Source organism: Oncorhynchus masou, chromosome 31, assembly GCF_036934945.1.
Source record: "Oncorhynchus masou masou isolate Uvic2021 chromosome 31, UVic_Omas_1.1, whole genome shotgun sequence".
Classification (NCBI taxonomy): domain Eukaryota; kingdom Metazoa; phylum Chordata; class Actinopteri; order Salmoniformes; family Salmonidae; genus Oncorhynchus; species Oncorhynchus masou.
This window is the reverse complement of record NC_088242.1, coordinates 704,054-728,726: the sequence shown is the minus strand read 5'-3', so window position 1 is coordinate 728,726 and position 24,673 is coordinate 704,054. Positions and strand designations below refer to the sequence as shown.

The window sequence follows — 24,673 nt, the reverse complement described above, 5'->3', positions numbered from 1 at the left end:
GGGGGCTGGGGTCAGTTTATATCTGGAGTACTTCTCCTGTCCAATTTGGTGTCCTGTGTGAATCTAAGTGTGCGTTCTCTTATTCTCTCCTTCTCTCTCTCGGAGGACCTGAGCCCTAGGACCATGCCCCAGGACTACCTGACATGATGACTCCTTGCTGTCCCCAGTCAACCTGGGGACAGCAAGGAGGCTGCTGCTCCAGTTTCAACTGTTCTGCCTTATTATTATTCGACCATGCTGGTCATTTATGAACATTTGAACATCTTGGCCATGTTCTGTTATAATCTCTACCCGGCACAGCCAGAAGAGGACTGGCCACCCCACATAGCCTGGTTCCTCTCTAGGTTTCTTCCTAGGTTTTGGCCTTTCTAGGGAGTTTTTCCTAACCACCTTGCATCTACACCTGCATTGCTTGCTGTTTGGGGTTTTAGGCTGGGTTTCTGTACAGCACTTTGAGAAATCAGCTGATGTACGAAGTGCTATATAAATAAATTTGATTTGAACAGATTTGTACCTTGTCAGCTCAGGGATTTGAACTTGCAATTTTACGGTTACTAGTCCAACGCTCTAACCACTAGGCTACCCTGGTGGCCAATTTACTTTACTGGTAATTTCTGGTAATTTCACATACTGTACTTAAAGTCAAGTGTAATATGAACATTGTGTGCAGGTTTGAGGTAAAATGCAATGCACTTTTAACATTAGTCAGTTGTCAAGAAGTTGTTCCCAACCACCAACACATCAACGAGATGGCAGAGAATCACATGCCTTCATTGCAGTAGAAATACCATAGATGACTAGCTATAATAATATACTGTTCATTCTAATTTTATGTTTAACAATCACAAACTACTTCATTATCATGTTGTCAGTTGTTGAGAATCTAACTGTAGATGGCAAAACAATCAACAATAGACATGCAACCAATATTCTTCAACACGCATGCAAATATGATTGTGCACACGCATGCAAATATGATTGTGCTGCTTGTATATTGTCAGCTCCAACTGACATGCCAACAGCACAAGTCACTAAAAAGCCATGAAACACAACACTTAAAAAAACATTAGCTTATTTGCGAGTCTTTTGTTGTCTAGTCAGTCATAACAAAGTGTGATTTTGTACAGGCAGTAAATAAATCGCTCCATCCACCTTTTCAGTCAGTATCTGTTAACTTCCCCCACTTCAGCCCCTTTTCTTAGCGAGACAATTTGCTGACATTAGAGCACAGGTCAACAAGCTTTTCCCAGGACATTTTTTTCATCATCCAAAAAACATTCAGTATGAACTCACGTATTGACTCCAAGTAAACTGTACCATCAAATATTATCATAGTTCTCCAAACTACACCATGACAGCGATACACTGAGTCAAGTAACATTAGCATGTGAAGCCAAGATGATTTGTTCCAAAATAATCTCTGCCAACCCTCTACTACTGTTACCTGGTGAACCCGATTAGCCACTAATCACCCCATTAAAAGGTGGGATACCACGTTCACCATATAAATGGTGTGATTGGTAAGATTTTTCTACCTTTTTAAAATATGGTGATTGGTGGCAATACGGTATTCACTAGTTAGTTACCACAGCCACAAAGTAAACATGCGCTATAAAACAACAATTCGCTTTCTGGACTTAATATAAGGTTATGATTAAGCATACTGCTAGCCGTGTGGTTAGGTTAGAAATCAGATCAAAATAAGATCAATTGAAGAAATAGGTTGGGTTTCTCCATGTGTGGCTGTTGTAACTGGTGACGACTCTATAAAGTCTCTGTCTCCTTAACAGAGAACCCGCAGGAGTAGGTGGGGCACTCAACAACCTCTTTCGAGTGCTCCTCGGAGGGAATTGTGGGATCTGTCGTTTTTTTGCATCGTTTCTTGTCGTATCTGCCCAGCCTATGCAGGTGTAAATAACTCCTGTATGACTACATCTCCCATCTACACACGCCGTTATTAAAGGATACTGGAAACGTTGTATCGAAAAAACAACAACAATCCAATCATACAAGCTAAAGGGCGGCATCCATAATGTGTTGTCCAATGAGGGAACATATTGAAGGCCGTGGGCGGGTTGAGGAATCCGCCAGTCCTTTTCAGAAGGGGGGAGAGCATCACAGAGAAAGCGCTCTCTAGCTTCGGGGACCGTGTACGACTCGGACGAATTCACATCCCAACATCAACCAGAGCAGGGGTCAGCGGACCAACGCATACAACCTGGGAAATTACATATTTTTTTTAATGGATTCCTCTGGACGTTTCCTTCGTCGAAAGAAGACCTCATCAAATTGACTTCATAGGTAAAGGGATTGTGCTTTTGCATGCTTTAGGACAATGAAACATTTAACTACATTGAATGTCGATGTCTGAAAGAAAAAAAAACTACGGATTCAACTGTGATCAAAATGAAGCGAGAGTAATTGAAACATCAATCGTGAAAATGTTATCGTAACTCTTAAATGCACACACGGTTAACCTAACCATTTCCTCTGTGTATCCGTTTTTATTTTATGAATAGCGTAACAGTTATGGTAAACCTCGTTTCAGCATCTCTTACTTTATTTCATGCTAAACAATGCGGCTTGTTAACGTTATTCATTGTAACCCGCGCTGTTGTCGACATGTTTCACGATCGTACTGAAAGGATCACTTTCTACCGGACTAACAACCGACTGTTGTTTTGAGCTTGAAAACACTACGGTCACTTTGTTGTGTTTGCTTGGTAGCTCGTTAACTGGGAGGACACGCTGCCAGGTCCGACCTGGTCCTTATGTAAGACTGGCTACATGGTGATGGAAGTATTTTTCCATTTATATATTGCCTCTTGCATCGACTTCCAATCGGTATCTGGAGTTTCACAACCAGCCGGCTGGGAATCTGAATTAGGCTACATTTATTTTGTTGCCTTGATTTTAGCGCAGAAACAATGTTGCAACTGAATCAAGTCCCTGTAGTCGCAGCTCGACACATTGTTATTTACATGTTCCTCCTCATCGAAGGGATTACCTCGTTTTTTGTTGCCTGATAATTCCGGGTAGACACTTCCCCTGCCTGCCCTCGCCTCTGTCAAAAATGGCCAAAAACGAAGTGAGCAGAACAGAAATGACAACCCAAAGACGGTTATCGCGGATCCGTTTTCTTCGCTAACCCATCCGAGCTGCAGTGTGCGGCAAGTTGCAGGGACATATTGGACGTGCATTGACATGTTGAGACAGCTTGCTGCTTAACGTCGAGCTGGGGAAAGGATTGGACCTGCGGTGTTGTCTTGGGTGACATTGTAGCCACCGAGATGACTCAAAGAGAAAGGGATCTATCGAGCCTCCTAAACAGTGACTTTATCATCGGAGAGTATTATTTGTTTATAATTCAGTGTTTGAAACTACTTTATTGGGCTTGACCTTGTTGTCACATTTGTTTCTTTGTCAGAGAGGCACACCGATGTCCTCGACCGCCACAGCAGATTTGTACAAAAACAGATCACCGCTCGCACAGACTTTGAGTGAATAAATCTGTTTTCAATAGTCCCGCAGCACTGTTACTTTCAATGACTTTATCGTGCTTTGCTGTCATTGAAGTGGAATGATTCGTGTCAGTTCTTGGTTAGTGTTGTCGAGCTTAGTTGTATCGCACTATTTGGCTACGGATCCTCGGTGTAGTGAGCTGGGTACGGCCGGGTCACCCACTCGAATAATGATGTCTAGTACCCTAGCACTTTGTTCCCGATGTCAACAACAATGTCACACTGAAGAAATGATTTAGAGAAGCGCAGGTGAATTCCGACTTTTTTTAAATACACATTTCCGAATGTGATGATTTGTGCACGTTGCCTGTTTTCTCGACTGTTAAAAGTGTTTCTGCTGTGTGGCAGACTGGGCTGGCAGCGACTGAAATGGCGTCATCCAACGCTGTACAGACAGAAGAGACATTGCAGCCTCCCAGTTCCCTAGATATCAAGCAACTGTACTTAACCCTCACCGCATGGTTTTCAGTTTGGGGCATTTCTCCGATCCGTGGTTCATTTGTAACTTTTGTTCAACGACCGGGACTGCTGGGTGTTAATGTTATCGAACGGTAGGTTAGTGTGGTGTTACTGTGTGTTCTCGGCTGTCTGTCGCCATAGAAAAGCCCCAGACTAGACTGTGGGAGGATACATGGTCTTTACATCCACGTCTCTAACGTGTTGTAATTGGAACGATCAGTTTACTACGTTCACAACAAGAATGAAAAGTAACGGTGCCAACGTTGTCGGGTTGAGTAACGTCAAGACCTGAAACGCCCTGTTCCCTGATATCATGACTCTCCTGTGACTCGATCAGACCTCTCTGATTGCTTGTTGTGTAAGTCGTATTGTGTGATTTAGGGTTGTAAAATGCTTATGGAATTTCGAGTAACGATTCATTGTCATGCAAATGTCATAATTGTCTCTTTTTTTTGTTCAAATGCTTTGACTTTGTAATGTGTAATAATTCCACGACATACCTAATGAATAAAACACAGCGTTGGTGACAACACTGTCTTAAAAATGAATGGATTTGACCGCTGGGAACTTTTGGAAATGAAGCTTCTCCTCCCGGCCTTTGGAAATGAAGCTTCTCCTCACGACCGTGTCGTTCTACTTGTAAAATGATTACCAACTTGATTACCAACGCTGAACTGCTATTGTGGAAATTAATATATTAAGACCATTATGACTAATATATCTTTTTTAATTATATGATGACTGTCACTGTGTGTTCATTAGCATTTTGTACACTAGCCTGAGTGCCAGTCTGCTTGTGCCATCATGCAAACAATGTTTGGCGTGACAATAAGTCAAGGATTTAGCATGATGGCACAGACTGACACTCAGGCAAGTGTACACAATAGTGCTGAGCTATTAGTGCTTTTTGAGGCTGGTTCGGTTTCTGTTTAGATTATTGTAAAATAATAAATCACGTTTTTTGATTTTGGCTTCTATTATTTTAGACAAATGCTATTACATTTACATTTAAGTCATTTAGCAGACGCTCTTATCCAGAGCGACTTACAAATTGGCTATAACAACAGAATAAAACAATTCATGAGTCCCATGATGGTAGACCGCCCATGACTAATTTATTACTTCACCATCAGTATTCATATTACATTACTTAACACATTTCTGTTGAGTATAGTACATGTATTTTAATTGATGACATTTTATTCCAAGTCTCTATGGTCAACATGTCTCTACATGCAGTTGAGGTCTGAGGTTTACAGACACCATAGCCAAATGCATTTAAACTCAGTTTTTCACAATTCCTGGCATTTCATCCTAGTAAAAATTCCCTGTTTTAGGTCAGTTAGGATCAACACTTTATTTTAAGAATGTGAAATATCAGAATAATAGCAGAGAGAATTATTTATTTCAGCTTTTATTTCTTTCATCACATTCCCAGTGGGTCAGAAGTTTACATACACTCAATTAGTATTTGGTAGCATTGCCTTTAAATTGTTTCACTTGGGTTAAATGTTTTGGGTAGCCTTCCACAAGCTTCCCACAATAAGTTGGGTGAATTTTGGCCTATTCCTCCTGACAGCGCTGGTGTAACTGAGTCAGGTTTGTATTCCTTCTTGCTCACATATGCTTTGTCAGTTCTGCCCACACATTGTCTAAAGGATTGAGGTCAGGGCTTTGATGGCCACTCCAATACCTTGACTTTGTTGTCCTTAAAACATTTTGCCACAACTTTGGAAGTATGCTTGGGGTCATTGTCCATTTGGAAGACCCATTTGCGACTTAACTTTCCTGACTGATGTCTTGAGATGTTGCTTCAATATATCCACATAATTCCCATTGCCATCTATTTTGTGAAGTGCACCAGTCCCTCCTGCAACAAAGCACCCCCACAACATGATGCTGCCACTCCCGTGCTTCACGGTTGGGATGGTGTTCTTTGGCTTGCAAGCCTCCCCCTTTTCCCTCCAAACATAACGATGGTCATTATGGCCAAATCATACACTTTTTTTTTTTTTTTTTCATCAGACCAGAGGACATTTCTTTAAAAAGTACAATCTTTGTCCCCATGTGCAGTTACAAACCATAGTCTGGCTTTTTTTATGGTGGTTTTGGAGCAGTGGCTTCTTCCTTGCTGAGCAGCCTTTCAGCTTATGTCTATCTTTCCCATGATATCAAGCAAAGAGGCACTGAGTTTGAAGGAAGGCCTTGAAATACATCCACAGGTACACCTCCAATTGACTCAAATTATGTCAATTAGCCTTTCAGAAGCTTCTAAAGCCATGACTTCATTTTCTGGAATTTTACAAGCTGTTAGTGTAAGGCACAGTCAAGTTAGTGTATGAAAACTTCTGACCCACTGTAATTGTGATACATTGAAATAATCTGTCTGTAAACCGTTGTTGGAAAAATTACTTGTCATGCACAAAGTAGATGTCCTAACCGACTCTCCCAAACTATACTGTTAACCTCTCTGGTACAAGTGGGACGGTAGCGTCCCACCTCGACAACAGCCAGTGAAATTGCAGGGCACCAAATTCAAAACAATAGAAATCCCATAATTAAATGTTAAAGGTAAACTTCTTGTTAATCCAATACAAAATGTCCAATTTCAAAAAGACTTTACAGTGAAAGCACACCATGCGGTTATGTTAGGTCAGCGCCTAGCCACAGAAAACCATACAGCCATTTTCCAACCAAGGAGAGGTGTCACAAAAGTCAGAAATGGCGTTAAAATTAATCACTTACCTTTGATTTTCATCTGGTGGCACTCCCAGGACTTCCATGTTACACACTTAATGTTTGTATCCTGGATAGATTTTCCTCAGGTTTTCGCCTGCCATATCAGTTCCGTTATACTCACAGACATTATTTTAACAGTTTTAGAAACTTCAGAAACTTCATCTACCAATTATATGCAAACCCTAGCTTCTGGGCCTGAGTAGCAGGCAGTTTAATTTGGGCACGCTTTTCATCCGAAATTCCAAATGCTGCCCCCTACCCCAGTGAAGTTAACAAGAAATTTGTGGAGTGGTTGAAACACTTAGGTTGGAGTTATTAAAACTTGTTTATGTAAACTTCCGACTTCAACTGTACCTGCTGCCTTTGCTCTCTGACAAAATCCTTGTTTTAGTAGTTCGAAGTAAATAAAGCATTAATTTGACTGCTGAATACCAACTATCAATCACTTGGATCATGTATTTTCAGGTTGAGAAGCAACTGCTCTCTATCCCCCTGTCTCCGTGTCTGCCCCACATAGTGCTGTGGACTGGATAAGTAGGTGCACAATGGTTTATGGACATAGTTTAGTGCAGAAAATGTGCTAATTAACGATGTAGAATATTGGCCTGTTTGGAACTACAACTCCCGACTACATTTATTTTAATATTAAATGTAACCTTTATTTAACTAGGCAAGTCAGTTAAGAACAACTTCTTATTTAAAATGATGGCCTACCGGGGAACAGTGGGTTAACTGCCTTGTTCAGGGGCAGAACGACAGACTTTTACCCTGTCAGCTCGGGGATTCGGTCCAGAAACCTTTCGGTTACTGGCCCAACTCTCTAACCACTAGGCTACCTGCTGCCACCGTTCCTTGCATACATTACACAGTTCGGGCTTGAGTTGATTCATCTCTAGAAAAACTGTGCATTGATCTCACAGAAAAAAATTGAAGGAAATGGAATTGAAATAATTGAACCGTCGTCAGTATATATATATATATATATATATTTATTTTAAACCCCTACATTTTGGTTGATCGCTCAGCACTAGTACACAATTCTTCCAACACAGAAAGCTATTACACCCAGTGTATTATACAACGTCAGGGCAAACGGTGTCATGAACAGACCTCAGATTATGCCTGACTGACAGTTTCAAAACTTCATTTTCAGACACAGAATCATTACGCTGGTCACCCAAGAAGAGCCTAGAGGACTGGGATGAAGGTAATACAGTCCCATACTTTACACATTATTTATATGATTACTCCTGTGTTGAGCTATCTTCCCTTCATAGCTAGCGAGGGGGTTGAAGACAGACTGATAGGTGTTTTTATAGTGTAGACTCACTGGAGAGGTGGAGCACCATGCCCTAACCCCCTAACCCTACCCCTCCCCATGTCGCCAAGCCCATTAACCAGAACCCCGGGCCTCTCCTTTCCCCAGAACCCCGGGCCTCTCATTTAACCAGAACCCCGGGCCTCTCATTTCTCCAGAACCCCGGGCCTCTCATTTCTCCAGAACCCCGGGCCTCTCATTTCCCCAGAACCCCGGGCCTCTCCTTACCCCAGAACCCCGGGCCTCTCCTTACCCCAGAACCCCGGGCCTCTCCTTTCCCCAGAACCCCGGGCCTCTCCTTTCCCCAGAACCCCGGGCCTCTCCTTACCCCAGAACCCCGGGCCTCTCCTTACCCCAGAACCCCGGGCCTCTCCTTTCCCCAGAACCCCGGGCCTCTCCTTTCCCCAGAACCCCGGGCCTCTCCTTTCCCCAGAACCCCGGGCCTCTCCTTTCCCCAGAACCCCGGGCCTCTCCTTTCCCCAGAACCCCGGGCCTCTCCTTTCCCCAGAACCCCGGGCCTCTCCTTTCCCCAGAACCCCGGGCCTCTCCTTTCCCCAGAACCCCGGGCCTCTCCTTTCCCCAGAACCCCGGGCCTCTCCTTTCCCAGAACCCCGGGCCTCTCCTTTCCCCAGAACCCCGGGCCTCTCCTTTCCCCAGAACCCCGGGCCTCTCCTTTCCCCAGAACCCCGGGCCTCTCCTTTCCCCAGAACCCCGGGCCTCTCCTTTCCCCAGAACCCCGGGCCTCTCCTTTCCCCAGAACCCCGGGCCTCTCCTTTCCCCAGAACCCCGGGCCTCTCCTTTCCCCAGAACCCCGGGCCTCTCCTTTCCCCAGAACCCCGGGCCTCTCCTTTCCCCAGAACCCCGGGCCTCTCCTTTCCCCAGAACCCCGGGCCTCTCCTTTCCCCAGAACCCCGGGCCTCTCCTTTCCCCAGAACCCCGGGCCTCTCCTTTCCCCAGAACCCCGGGCCTCTCCTTTCCCCAGAACCCCGGGCCTCTCCTTTCCCCAGAACCCCGGGCCTCTCATTTCCCCAGAACCCCGGGCCTCTCATTTAACCAGAACCCCGGGCCTCTCCTTTCCCCAGAACCCCGGGCCTCTCATTTAACCAGAACCCCGGGCCTCTCATTTCTCCAGAACCCCGGGCCTCTCATTTCCCCAGAACCCCGGGCGTCTCCTTTCCCCAGAACCCCGGGCCTCTCATTTCCCCAGAACCCCGGGCCTCTCCTTTCCCCAGAACCCCGGGCCTCTCCTTTCCCCAGAACCCCGGGCCTCTCCTTTCCCCAGAACCCCGGGCCTCTCCTTTCCCCAGAACCCCGGGCCTCTCCTTTCCCCAGAACCCCGGGCCTCTCCTTTCCCCAGAACCCCGGGCCTCTCCTTTCCCCAGAACCCCGGGCCTCTCCTTTCCCCAGAACCCCGGGCCTCTCCTTTCTCCAGAACCCCGGGCCTCTCCTTTCCCCAGAACCCCGGGCCTCTCCTTTCCCCAGAACCCCGGGCCTCTCCTTACCCCAGAACCCCGGGCCTCTCATTTCCCCAGAACCCCGGGCCTCTCATTTCCCCAGAACCCCGGGCCTCTCATTTCCCCAGAACCCCGGGCCTCTCCTTTCCCCAGAACCCCGGGCCTCTCATTTAACCAGAACCCCGGGCCTCTCCTTTCCCCAGAACCCCGGGCCTCTCCTTTCCCCAGAACCCCGGGCCTCTCCTTTCCCCAGAACCCCGGGCCTCTCCTTTCCCCAGAACCCCGGGCCTCTCCTTTCCCCAGAACCCCGGGCCTCTCCTTTCCCCAGAACCCCGGGCCTCTCCTTTCCCCAGAACCCCGGGCCTCTCCTTTCCCCAGAACCCCGGGCCTCTCCTTTCCCCAGAACCCCGGGCCTCTCCTTTCCCCAGAACCCCGGGCCTCTCCTTTCCCCAGAACCCCGGGCCTCTCCTTTCCCCAGAACCCCGGGCCTCTCATTTCCCCAGAACCCCGGGCCTCTCCTTTCCCCAGAACCCCGGGCCTCTCCTTTCCCCAGAACCCCGGGCCTCTCTTTCCCCAGAACCCCGGGCCTCTCCTTTCCCCAGAACCCCGGGCCTCTCCTTTCCCCAGAACCCCGGGCCTCTCCTTTCCCCAGAACCCCGGGCCTCTCCTTTCCCCAGAACCCCGGGCCTCTCCTTTCCCCAGAACCCCGGGCCCTCCTTTCCCCAGAACCCCGGGCCTCTCCTTTCCCCAGAACCCCGGGCCTCTCCTTTCCCCAGAACCCCGGGCCTCTCCTTTCTCCAGAACCCCGGGCCTCTCCTTTCCCAGAACCCCGGGCCTCTCCTTTCCCCAGAACCCCGGGCCTCTCCTTTCCCCAGAACCCCGGGCCTCTCCTTTCCCCAGAACCCCGGGCCTCTCCTTTCCCCAGAACCCCGGGCCTCTCCTTTCCCCAGAACCCCGGGCCTCTCCTTTCCCCCAGAACCCGGGCCTCTCCTTTCCCCAGAACCCCGGGCCTCTCCTTTCCCCAGAACCCCGGGCCTCTCCTTTCCCCAGAACCCCGGGCCTCTCCTTTCCCCAGAACCCCGGGCCTCTCCTTTCCCCAGAACCCCGGGCCTATTCCTTACCCCAGAACCCCGGGCCTCTCCTTTCCCCAGAACCCCGGGCCTCTCATTTCCCCAGAACCCCGGGCCTCTCCTTTCCCCAGAACCCCGGGCCTCTCCTTACCCCAGAACCCCGGGCCTCTCCTTTCCCCAGAACCCCGGGCCTCTCATTTCCCCAGAACCCCGGGCCTCTCCTTTCCCCAGAACCCCGGGCCTCTCCTTTCTCCAGAACACCGGCCCCCCTTTTTCCCCAATCTCTAGGCTCAGGCTTCTCCCATTTAGACCCCTGTCTGCTCCTGGTCCCTCCTCTCCTTCTCCTCCAAGTCAGGTTCAGAGCTGTGTTGTGATGGAGATGTGGGGTACTTACTGAAGACTGGCTGTGGCATCTCACTATTATTTTTTCTGCTTCTCTGCCTGCCTCCAGCCAGCCTTTTCTCTGCTCTGCTTTCCTTTTGAGAACACTTATTGACAAATGTGCCTTTGCTTTAAAAATGTCTTGAAACAGAAGTTATTTTACAGAACTGTTTTTTTGAGGGAGGTGGAGTTAATGAGGAAAGGTTTTCACGATGGTGTCCGTTTTTACAAAACATTGGGTGTAAAATTGCAAATACCTATAATAAATATATATTAAGTCTTAACTTACTGTGTTGATGTTTGAGTGTTAATTTTTGATAAATAGCACGAGTGGAAATGAGCCTTGTCCCAGATCTTTGTGCTGTTTTGCTATTGACTATATAGGAGCTGGTAAGGCAGCATAAACAGACCTGGGACCAGGCTAGAGGGGAATCACTTCTTCAAAGCCAATCTGGCAGAGTGAAACAGACCAAGTAAATGTTTCCTGTTTGTTCGAAGAATTCCTAGATATAATGGTACACTGCAAAAAATGTACATGACTGTCATGTTTCCAAAGTAAATCCGGTTCTGCAACATGAGGTTCAGTCTGCAGTAACAGGTCTGTGTTTACAATACAGCCTCTACAACATGAGGTTCAGTCTGCAGTAACAGGTCTGTGTTTACAATACAGCCTCTACAACATGAGGTTCAGTCTGCAGTAACAGGTCTGTGTTTACAATACAGCCTCTACAACATGAGGTTCAGTCTACAGTAACAGGTCTGTGTTTACAATACAGCCTCTACAACATGAGGTTCAGTCTGCAGTAACAGGTCTGTGTTTACAATACAGCCTCTACAACATGAGGTTCAGTCTGCTGTAACAGGTCTGTGTTTACAATACAGCCTCTACAACATGAGGTTCAGTCTGCTGTAACAGGTCTGTGTTTACAATACAGCCTCTACAACATGAGGTTCAGTCTGCAGTAACAAATCTGTGTTTACAATACAGCCTCTACAACATGAGGTTCAGTCTGCAGTAACAGGTCTGTGTTTACAATACAGCCTCTACAACATGAGGTTCAGTCTGCAGTAACAGGTCTGTGTTTACAATACAGCCTCTACAACATGAGGTTCAGTCTGCAGTAACAGATCTGTGTTTACAATACAGCCTCTACAACATGAGGTTCAGTCTACAGTAACAGGTCTGTGTTTACAATACAGCCTCTACAACATGAGGTTCAGTCTGCAGTAACAGGTCTGTGTTTCCAATACTACAATAGTATCACTGGACAGAGGCTTCCAACTCCCTTTACATTCCTGGCAGGCCCCTGGTTGACCGGCCACAAAGCCCCTCTTTCTCCAACCTGCATCCAACTCACACAGACTGGCTGCGGTCTACAGACAAGACTGACACCATGGTTCAGACTAACCATAGTATCAAAGGGCCACCCATCAGAAAATGTTCCGTGACCCCAAGATACAAAACTGAAAAATGAATGACATTATTTCGATAATGTTATGAACATGAACGCTGTCTGATTCAACTTGTAAAAGTTGCACATTCATTAAAAAAAAGAGTAAGCAGGAAGTGTACCATCAATATGTGCTGTGATTTGTTGATTCATCTGACATTACAAAAAAAAATACACTCCATTGCATGAGCCACATCAGTTAACATAATTTGAATGAACATTACCATGGAAGTTGTTGATTACAATACCAGGCAGCCATTACCAGTGTACCTACGAGTTTACCAGTCACATTGCCAGGTTAGCGGTTCCAAGCCTGTTCTATTCATTCTATGGTTTCAGCAAGGCGGACAGTTTCATCACATTAAGAGTTTGTTACCTCAACAATGGACTCAACCACAAGAATGCCATCCTGTCTTCAGTCAGTTGTTCGTTGCAATATTATTATATCATTTATTATATTATTATTATATCATTTATTATTATATCATTATTACATCTATATTATTATTATTTATTATTATTATTATTATTATTATTATTTATTATTATTATTATTATTATATTACAACTTATTATTATTATATCATTACATCATTTATTATTATTACATCATTATTACATAATTTATTATTATCATTATTATATAATTTATTACATCTATATTATTATTATTTATTATTATTATATCATTATTACAACTTTATTATTATTATATCATTACATCATTTATTATTATATCATTATTACATAATTTTATTATTACATCATATTATTATTACATATATTATTATCATTATTATAATATTATATGTATTATATTATTACATCTATATTATTACTGTCATTATTACATCATTATTGTTATTATTATTATTGTTATTATTATTATTATTATTATATCATTATTTTATCATTATTATATCATGATTATGATAATCATTATAATTTGAGTTTTTTTAGTTTTGATTTATGGTTATGCCATTTTATTTCCATTGTCTTTATGCTTAACCATTATACAGTAATTGTGCCAGCCCTAGTTCCAATGTCGCTCTGTTTCGCCTTGGTTACTTTTGTTGACACTGGCACAACTATTTGTGCGTTTGGTGTTCCTTCTTGAGTTGTTATATATATACGATCAAGCAACACGTTTACCGGTCCTTCACTGATCCAGATGAACCCCGAAACAAGGAAATGTTTTAATCATATGCCGTGGTTTTCTCAGTTGATAGAATACCTTTTGGCAGCTGTATTTAGCCTACAGGGGCCTCTTTGCTTTTGCCTGCTTGCCAAACTAAAGATCGCACAACGTTTGCTAGCTAACCCAGCTCTCAAAACTTTCAATGTCCTGACAGATACATAAAGCTCCGTTCTGGCTTCCGAGAACAATCCATTTAGCACCTTTAAACCACTTCTTGTATTATTTGTGGATTCCTCCGGTTTGATACATACGTTACTTTCTGCAAACATGACAATGAAATGTGTGTAGCAATTGTAAGATGTAGGCTAACATTGAAATTGTATCTTAAAAAAAAGTATATTTAATTAATGTGCAACTTTTACAAGTTTTGAACAGTAGTGTTCATATTCATAAAACGATTGGTGGGTGGCCCTCCAAATATAGTTTACGTTATATTGCTGCATGGATGTAAATCACTGGATGAGTTGAATTTCATATAGCACTGTATGGGAATTTATACTGTTCATTTGAATAATTTGCCCTGCTCCCTGCTTGCTGGTTATTCTATGCAACTACTTCAAACACTCCACACAACCAAGACTGTGCTATTAGTGTGAAGGATTTGGGGATTTGCCCTGTATTTCTCTCCACTTTGTCTCAATGGAGTAAAGCTGTAACCTTTCAGTTTACCTTGACTTTTGTGTTGTGACGACCTCTCCTCTTGTTGCTACGGTAACCACCCCGGCAGACTGTTGCCTATCTAATGGATTTTCCCCAAAAGTTGCTTGTCCCTGGGGCCACCCATACGTAAAATGTATGCACGCATGACTAAGTCCCTTTTGATAAACGCGTCTGCTAAATGTATTATTGTTGGTGTTTGACGTGAGAGGAGCAGAGGGAGTTGAAGAATGGGTTTCAGTACAATTGTTTTGCTCGTTGAGATTGAGTGATGGGTCTGTTGACATTTGGGTATGTGATTGGGGGCAGTCCAGCACAGTATGTGTCATACATGATGAAAGAATCAGACACACTGTGGGTACTGTTTGTTTTGACTCGTACGATTATCAGCTCTCCCATAACACCCATTGGACAAGAAAGCAGAGTGGTACTGGTAGCCTTTTTAATGGATCCCATTTGGGAGGGTTTGTTTCTACACATCCCAGTTGGGGGTGGAGCTTTATTCTACACATCCCAGTTGGGGGAGGGGGTGGAGCTTTATTCTACACATCCCAGTTGGGGGAGGGGGGAGCTTTATTCTACACATCCCAGTTGGGGGAGGGGGAGCTTTATTCTACACATCCCAGTTGGGGGGAGCTTTATTCTACACATCCCAGTTGGGGGAGGGGGGAGCTTTATTCTACACATCCCAGTTGGGGGAGGGGGAGCTTTATTCTACACATCCCAGTTGGGGGAGGGGGGCTTTATTCTACACATCCCAGTTGGGGGGGGAGGTTTATTCTACACATCCCAGTTGGGGGAGGGGGGGTTTATTCTACACATCCCAGTTGGGGGGGGGGGGGGGGCTTTTATTCTACACATCCCAGTTGGGGGAGGGGGAGCTTTATTCTACACATCCCAGTTGGGGGAGGGGGAGCTTTATTCTACACATCCCAGTTGGGGGGGGAGCTTTATTCTACACATCCCAGTTGGGGGAGGGGGGAGCTTTATTCTACACATCCCATTTGGGGGGGGGGGGAGCTTTATTCTACACATCCCAGTTGGGGGAGGGGTTTATTCTACACATCCCAGTTGGGGGGGGAGCTTTATTCTACACATCCCAGTTGGGGGAGGGGGAGCTTTATTCTACACATCCCAGTTGGGGGAGGGGGGGAGCTTTAGTCTACACATCCCAGTTGGGGGAGGGGTTTATTCTACACATCCCAGTTGGGGGGGGGGGAGCTTTACTCTACACATCCCAGTTGGGGGGGTGGAGCTTTACTCTACACATCCCATTTGGGGGGGGGGGGCTTTACTCTACACATCCCAGTTGGGGGAGGGGGAGCTTTATTCTACACATCCCAGTTGGGTGAGGGGGAGCTTTATTCTACACATCCCATTTGGGGGAGGGGGAGCTTTACTCTACACATCCCATTTGGGGGAGGGGGGGCTTTACTCTACACATCCCAGTTGGGGAGGGGAGCTTTATTCTACACATCCCAGTTGGGGGGGGGGGAGCTTTATTCTACACATCCCATTTGGGGGAGGGGGGCTTTACTCTACACATCCCATTTGGGGGGGGGGGGCTTTACTCTACACATCCAGTTGGGGGGGGGAGCTTTATTCTACACATCCCAGTTGGGGGAGGGGGAGCTTTATTCTACACATCCCATTTGGGGGAGGGGGGAGCTTTAGTCTACACATCCCAGTTGGGGGAGGGGTTTATTCTACACATCCCAGTTGGGGGGAGCTTTACTCTACACATCCCAGTTGGGGGGGGGTGGAGCTTTACTCTACACATCCCATTTGGGGGGGGGCTTTACTCTACACATCCCAGTTGGGGGGGGGAGCTTTATTCTACACATCCCAGTTGGGGGGGGGGGGCTTTATTCTACACATCCCAGTTGGGGGAGGGGGGGAGCTTTATTCTACACATCCCAGTTGGGGGGGGGGCTTTATTCTACATATGTTTCCCATGCCAATTAAGCCCTGTGAATTGAGGGAGAGAGGGAGGGAGGTTGCGCAGCTGTTACAGTCCTCAGTGAGGGGAATATCGACACAGGTTGAGGCTGAGAAACTCAGGGTATTTCCTCTTGTTTTACTAACCTTGTAGAGGAATTTATCTATGGTAAACAACTTTACAAACCTCACTATTATAACTGTCATGAGCATGACAAATCTAAATCTGATGAGACTACTGAACAAACCACTATATTATTTACTGTCGTGATGGTTATGGCCAACGTAAATCTAAAATAATAAATCAAACCTCAGCTGTGGTTGCTATCAGCAGGTTACCTGCGGCTGTGGTTGCTATCAGCAGGCTACCTGCGGCTGTGGTCGCTATCAGCAGGCTACCTGCGGCTGTGGTCGCTATCAGCAGGCTACCTGGGGCTGTGGTCGCTATCAGCAGGCTACCTGCGGCTGTGGTCGCTATCAGCAGGCTACCTGCGGCTGTGGTCGCTATCAGCAGGCTACCTGCGGCTGTGGTTGCTATCAGCAGGCTACCTGCGGCTGTGGTTGCTATCAGCAGGCTACCTGCGGCTGTGGTTGCTATCAGCAGGCTACCTGCGGCTGTGGTTGCTATCAGCAGGCTACAGTTGAGAATACTGAAGCACATACTCAAGATGCACTTTGACAAACCACAAGGCATTTTATTGTATTTTTCTGATTCCCTCTGTCACTAATCTCGTCTATCAAAACAGCATTTTCCTCTCCTGTTGTCTCTCGGGATGTGGAGGTCCTGAGTTGTTGTGGTTACACGTGGTCTGCGGTTGTGAAGCCGGTTGGACATACTGCCAAATTCTCAAAAACAACGATGGAGGTGGCTTATGGTAGAAAAAGGATCATTCAATTCTTTGGCAACAGCTCTGGTGGACATTCATGCAGTCAGACAATTGCCCCCTCAACTTGAGACATCTGTTGTGTTGTGACAAATCTGCACATTTTAGAGTGGTGAAATGGTCATTCTTGAACCGAATAATATGATATGCCACACATGTCAGTTGGATGAATTATGTAGGAAGAGGAGAAATGCTCACTAACAGATGTAAACAAACATTTTTGAGAAATAACTTTTTGTGCGTATGGAACATTTCTGGGATCTTTTTTTTTCAGCTCATGAAACATGGGACCAACACTTTACATGTTTCTATTTTTTGTTCAGTGTGTGTGTGTATAGCCTTATGGTATTCTGTTTCAATAAAAACACATTCTGCATAGTGGCTTGCGCTGTTAAGTTTTGGCATTTTCAGCTAACCATGCTAAAATGTATTTATAAAACATTTGCAAAAATGTCCAAAAACCTTTTGTTTTTTCATTAACAAATTAAGGCTGGACTTTACAAATAAAATGAAAAGCAAATCCATTCATAATGGTTTGTTTGGGGATAACAACTAAAGACTGGACCAACAAATGAAAAGCAAGGCAAGTTGTTATAAATATATATATATATATATACTGTGCATTTGCAAACAATTCCAAAACCTGTTTTCGCTTTGTTATTATGCGCTATGGTGTGTAACTTATGTGTAGCGGTCTGAATACTTTCTGGATTCATACCTGGGGATGAATACAGTACTGGCTGGATTCACTCTACCTGGGGATGAATACAGTACTGGCTGGATTCACTCTACCTGGGGATGAATACAGTACTGGCTGGATTCACTCTACCTGGGGATGAATACAGTACTGGCTGGATTCACTCTACCTGGGGATGAATACAGTACTGGCTGGATTCACTCTACCTGGGGATGAATACAGTACTGGCTGGATTCACTCTACCTGGGGATGAATATAGTACTGGCTGGATTCACTCTACCTGGGGATGAATATAGTACTGGCTGGATTCACTCTACCTGGGGATGAATATAGTACTGGCTGGATTCACTCTACCTGGGGATGAATATAGTACTGGCTGGATTCACTCTACCTGGGGATGAATACAGTACTGGCTGGATTCACTCTACCTGGGGATGAATACAGTACTGGCTGGATTCACTCTACCTGGGGATGAATACAGTACTGGCTGGATTCACTCTACCTGGGGATGAATACAGTACTGGCTGGATTCACTCTACCTGGGGATGAATATAGTACTGGCTGGATTCACTCTACCTGGGGATGAATATAGTACTGGCTGGATTCACTCTACCTGGGGATGAATATAGTACTGGCTGGATTCACTCTACCTGGGGATGAATACAGTACTGGCTGGATTCACTCTACCTGGGGATGAATACAGTACTGGCTGGATTCACTCTACCTGGGGATGAATACAGTACTGGCTGGATTCACTCTACCTGGGGATGAATACAGTACTGGATTCACTCTACCTGGGGATTCACTCTACCTGGGGATGAATACAGTACTGGCTGATTCACTCTACCTGGGGATGAATACAGTACTGGCTGGATTCACTCTACCTGGGGATGAATATAGTACTGGCTGGATTCACTCTACCTGGGGATGAATATAGTACTGGCTGGATTCACTCTACCTGGGGATGAATATAGTACTGGCTGGATTCACTCTACCTGGGGATGAATATATTACTGGCTGGATTACTGGCTGGATTCACTCTACCTGGGGATGAAGTACTGGCTGGATTCACTCTACCTGGGGATGAATACAGTACTGGCTGGATTCACTCTACCTGGGGATGAATACAGTACTGGCTGGATTCACTCTACCTGGGGATGAATACAGTACTGGCTGGATTCACTCTACCTGGGGATGAATACAGTACTGGCTGGATTCACTCTACCTGGGGATGAATATAGTACTGGCTGGATTCACTCTACCTGGGGATGAATACAGTACTGGCTGGATTCACTCTACCTGGGGATGAATACAGTACTGGCTGGATTCACTCTACCTGGGGATGAATACAGTACCAGTACTGGCTGGATTCACTCTACCTGGGGATGAATATAGTACTGGCTGGATTCACTCTACCTGGGGATGAATATAGTACTGGCTGGATTCACTCTACCTGGGGATGAATATAGTACTGGCTGGATTCACTCTACCTGGGGGGATGAATACCAGTACTGGCTGGATTCACTCTACCTGGGGATGGGTACTGGCTGGATTCACTCTACCTGGGGATGAATATGGTACTGGCTGGATTCACTCTACCTGGGGATGAATATAGTACTGGCTGGATTCACTCTACCTGGGGATGAATATAGTACCTGGATTCACTCTACCTGGGGATGAATACAGTACTGGCTGGATTCACTCTACCTGGGGATGAATATAGTACTGGCTGGTTTCACTCTACCTGGGGATGAATACAGTACTGGCTGGATTCACTCTACCTGGGGATGAATATAGTACTGGCTGGATTCACTCTACCTGGGGGGATGATTCACTCTACCTGGGGATGAATATATTACTGGCTGGATTCACTCTACCTGGGGATGAATACAGTACTGGCTGGATTCACTCTACCTGGGGATGAATACAGTACTGGCTGGATTCACTCTACCTGGGGATGAATACAGTACTGGCTGGATTCACTCTACCTGGGGATGAATATAGTACTGGCTGGATTCACTCTACCTGGGGATGAATATAGTACTGGCTGGATTCACTCTACCTGGGGATGAATACAGTACTGGCTGGATTCACTCTACCTGGGGATGAATACAGTACTGGCTGGATTCACTCTACCTGGGGATGAATACAGTACTGGCTGGATTCACTCTACCTGGGGATGAATACAGTACTGGCTGGATTCACTTCCTGGGGATGAATACAGTACTGGCTGGATTCACTCTACCTGGGGATGAATACAGTACTGGCTGGATTCACTCTACCTGGGGATGAATATAGTACTGGCTCACTCTACCTGGGGATGAAATACAGTACTGGCTGGATTCACTCTACCTGGGGATGAATATAGTACTGGCTGGATTCACTCTACCTGGGGATGAATATAGTACTGGCTGGATTCACTCTACCTGGGGATGAATATAGTACTGGCTGGATTCACTCTACCTGGGGATGAATACAGTACTGGCTGGATTCACTCTACCTGGGGATGAATACAGTACTGGCTGGATTCACTCTACCTGGGGATGAATACAGTACTGGCTGGATTCACTCTACCTGGGGATGAATACAGTACTGGCTGGATTCACTCTACCTGGGGATGAATACAGTACTGGCTGGATTCACTCTACCTGGGGATGAATACAGTACTGGCTGGATTCACTCTACCTGGGGATGAATATAGTACTGGCTGGATTCACTCTACCTGGGGATGAATATAGTACTGGCTGGATTCACTCTACCTGGGGATGAATACAGTACTGGCTGGATTCACTCTACCTGGGGATGAATATAGTACTGGCTGGATTCACTCTACCTGGGGATGAATATAGTACTGGCTGGATTTACTTACCTGGGGATGAATACAGTACTGGATTCACTTACCTGGGGATGAATACAGTACTGGCTGGATTCACTCTACCTGGGGATGAATATAGTACTGGCTGGATTCACTCTACCTGGGGATGAATATAGTACTGGCTGGATTCACTCTACCTGGGGATGAATATAGTACTAGCTGGATTCACTCTACCTGGGGATGAATAGTACTGGCTGGTACCTGGGGATGAATACAGTACTGGCTGGATTCACTCTACCTGGGGATGAATATAGTACTGGCTGATTCACTCTACCTGGGGATGAATACAGTATGGATTCACTCTACCTGGGGATGAATATAGTACTGGCTGGATTCACTCTACCTGGGGATGAATATAGTACTGGCTGGATTCACTCTACCTGGGGATGAATACAGTACTGTCTGGATTCACTCTACCTGGGGATGAATACAGTACTGGCTGATTCACTCTACCTGGGGATGAATATAGTACTGGCTGGATTCACTCTACCTGGGGATGAATATATTACTGGCTGGATTCACTCTACCTGGGGATGAATATAGTACTGGCTGGATTCACTCTACCTGGGGATGAATACAGTACTGGCTGGATTCACTCTACCTGGGGATGAATATAGTACTGGCTGGATTCACTCTACCTGGGGATGAATATAGTACTGGCTGGATTCACTCTACCTGGGGATGAATACAGTACTGGCTGGATTCACTCTACCTGGGGATGAATACAGTACTGGCTGGATTCACTCTACCTGGGGATGAATATAGTACTGGATGAATATAGTATTCACTCTACCTGGGGATGAATATAGTACTGGCTGGATTCACTCTACCTGGGGATGAATACAGTACTGGCTGGATTCACTCTACCTGGGGATGAATACAGTACTGGCTGGATTCACTCTACCTGGGGATGAATATAGTACTGGCTGGATTCACTCTACCTGGGGATGAATACAGTACTGGCTGGATTCACTCTACCTGGGGATGAATACAGTACTGGCTGGATTCACTCTACCTGGGGATGAATACAGTACTGGCTGGATTCACTCTACCTGGGGATGAATATAGTACTGGCTGGATTCACTCTACCTGGGGATGAATACAGTACTGGCTGGATTCACTCTACCTGGGGATGAATACAGTACTGGCTGGATTCACTCTACCTGGGGATGAATACAGTACTGGCTGGATTCACTCTACCTGGGGATGAATATAGTACTGGCTGGATTCACTCTACCTGGGGATGAATATAGTACTGGCTGGATTCACTCTACCTGGGGATGAATACAGTACTGGCTGGATTCACTCTACCTGGGGATGAATACAGTACTGGCTGGATTCACTCTACCTGGGGATGAATACAGTACTGGCTGGATTCACTCTACCTGGGGATGAATACAGTACTGGCTGGATTCACTCTACCTGGGGATGAATACAGTACTGGCTGGATTCACTCTACCTGGGGATGAATACAGTACTGGCTGGATTCACTCTACCTGGGATGATGAATTACTCTAGATACTGGCTGGATTCACTCTACCTGGGGATGAATACAGTACTGGCTGGATTCACTCTACCTGGGGATGAATATAGTACTGGCTGGATTCACTCTACCTGGGGATGAATACAGTACTGGCTGGATTCACTCTACCTGGGGATGAATACAGTACTGGCTGGATTCACTCTACCTGGGGATGAATACAGTACTGGCTGGATTCACTCTACCTGGGGATGAATACAGTACTGGCTGGATTCACTCTACCTGGGGATGAATACAGTACTGGCTGGATTCACTCTACCTGGGGATGAATACAGTACTGGCTGGATTCACTCTACCTGGGGATGAATACAGTACTGGCTGGATTCACTCTACCTGGGGATGAATACAGTACTGGCTGGATTCACTCTACCTGGGGATGAATACCAGTACTGGCTGGATTCACTCTACCTGGGGATGAATATAGTACTGGCTGGATTCACTCTACCTGGGGATGAATACAGTACTGGCTGACTGGCTGGATTCACTCTACCTGGGGATGAATATAGTACTGGCTGGATTCACTCTACCTGGGGATGAATACAGTACTGGCTGGATTCACTCTACCTGGGGATGAATACAGTACTGGCTGGATTCACTCTACCTGGGGATGAATACAGTACTGGCTGGATTCACTCTACCTGGGGATGAATACAGTACTGGCTGGATTCACTCTACCTGGGGATGAATACAGTACTGGCTGGATTCACTCTACCTGGGGATGAATACAGTACTGGCTGGATTCACTCTACCTGGGGATGAATATAGTACTGGCTGGATTCACTCTACCTGGGGATGAATACAGTACTGGCTGGATTCACTCTACCTGGGGATGAATATAGTACTGGCTGGATTCACTCTACCTGGGGGATAGTAATAGTACTGGCTGATTCACTCTACCTGGGGATGAATATAGTACTGGCTGGATTCACTCTACCTGGGGATGAATACAGTACTGGCTGGATTCACTCTACCTGGGGATGAACTGTCTACAGTACTGGCTGGATTCACTCTACCTGGGGATGAATACAGTACTGGCTGGATTCACTCTACCTGGGGATGAATACAGTACTGGCTGGATTCACTCTACCTGGGGATGAATATAGTACTGGCTGGATTCACTCTACCTGGGGATGAATACAGTACTGGCTGGATTCACTCTACCTGGGGATGAATATAGTACTGGCTGGATTCACTCTACCTGGGGATGAATACAGTACTGGCTGGATTCACTCTACCTGGGGATGAATACAGTACTGGCTGGATTCCTCTACCTGGGGATGAATACAGTACTGGCATTCACTCTACCTGGGGATGAATACAGTACTGGCTGGATTCACTCTACCTGGGGATGAATACAGTAGATTCACTCTACCTGGGGATGTACTGGCTGAATTCACTCTACCTGGGGATGAATACAGTACTGGCTGGATTCACTCTACCTGGGGCTCACTCCTGGGGATGAATATAGTACTGGCTGGATTCACTCTACCTGGGGATGAATACAGTACTGGCTGGATTCACTCTACCTGGGGATGAATATAGTACTGGCTGGATTCACTCTACCTGGGGATGAATTAGTACTGGCTGGATTCACTCTACCTGGGGATGAATATAGTACTGGCTGGATTCACTCTACCTGGGGATGAATACAGTACTGGCTGGATTCACTCTACCTGGGGATGAATACAGTACTGGCTGGATTCACTCTACCTGGGGATGAATACAGTACTGGCTGGATTCACTCTACCTGGGGATGAATACAGTACTGGCTGGATTCACTCTACCTGGGGATGAATACAGTACTGGCTGGATTCACTCTACCTGGGGATGAATATAGTACTGGCTGGATTCACTCTACCTGGGGATGAATACAGTACTGGCTGGATTCACTCTACCTGGGGATGAATACAGTACTGGCTGGATTCACTCTACCTGGGGATGAATACAGTACTGGCTGGATTCACTCTACCTGGGGATGAATATAGTACTGGCTGGATTCACTCTACCTGGGGATGAATATAGTACTGGCTGGATTCACTCTACCTGGGGATGAATACAGTACTGTCTGGATTCACTCTACCTGGGGATGAATACAGTACTGGCTGGATTCACTCTACCTGGGGATGAATATAGTACTGGCTGGATTCACTCTACCTGGGGATGATTGGCTGGATTCACTCTACCTGGGGATGAATATAGTACTGGCTGGATTCACTCTACCTGGGGATGAATATAGTACTGGCTGGATTCACTCTACCTGGGGATGAATACAGTACTGGCTGGATTCACTCTACCTGGGGATGAATACAGTACTGGCTGGATTCACTCTACCTGGGGATGAATACAGTACTGGATTCACTCTACCTGGGGATGAATCACTCTACCTGGGGATGAATATAGTACTGGCTGGATTCACTCTACCTGGGGATGAATATAGTACTGGCTGGATTCACTCTACCTGGGGATGAATACAGTACTGGCTGGATTCACT

At 46.0% G+C, this 24,673-nt stretch overlaps 1 protein-coding gene across 1 annotated transcript in view; it reads left to right on the top strand.

Moving 5' to 3' along the window:
* The first annotated feature begins 2,103 nt into the window (after positions 1 to 2,103).
* The window catches only part of LOC135524868 (AT-rich interactive domain-containing protein 4B-like), a 59,549-nt gene continuing 36,979 nt past the window's right edge, over positions 2,104 to 24,673 (top strand). The window contains exons 1-2 of the mRNA XM_064952724.1: positions 2,104 to 2,301; positions 7,873 to 7,926. Of these exons, the coding sequence (XP_064808796.1) occupies positions 7,921 to 7,926 (6 nt within the window). The 5' untranslated portion in view covers positions 2,104 to 2,301; positions 7,873 to 7,920. The remainder of the gene's footprint in view (positions 2,302 to 7,872; positions 7,927 to 24,673) is intronic.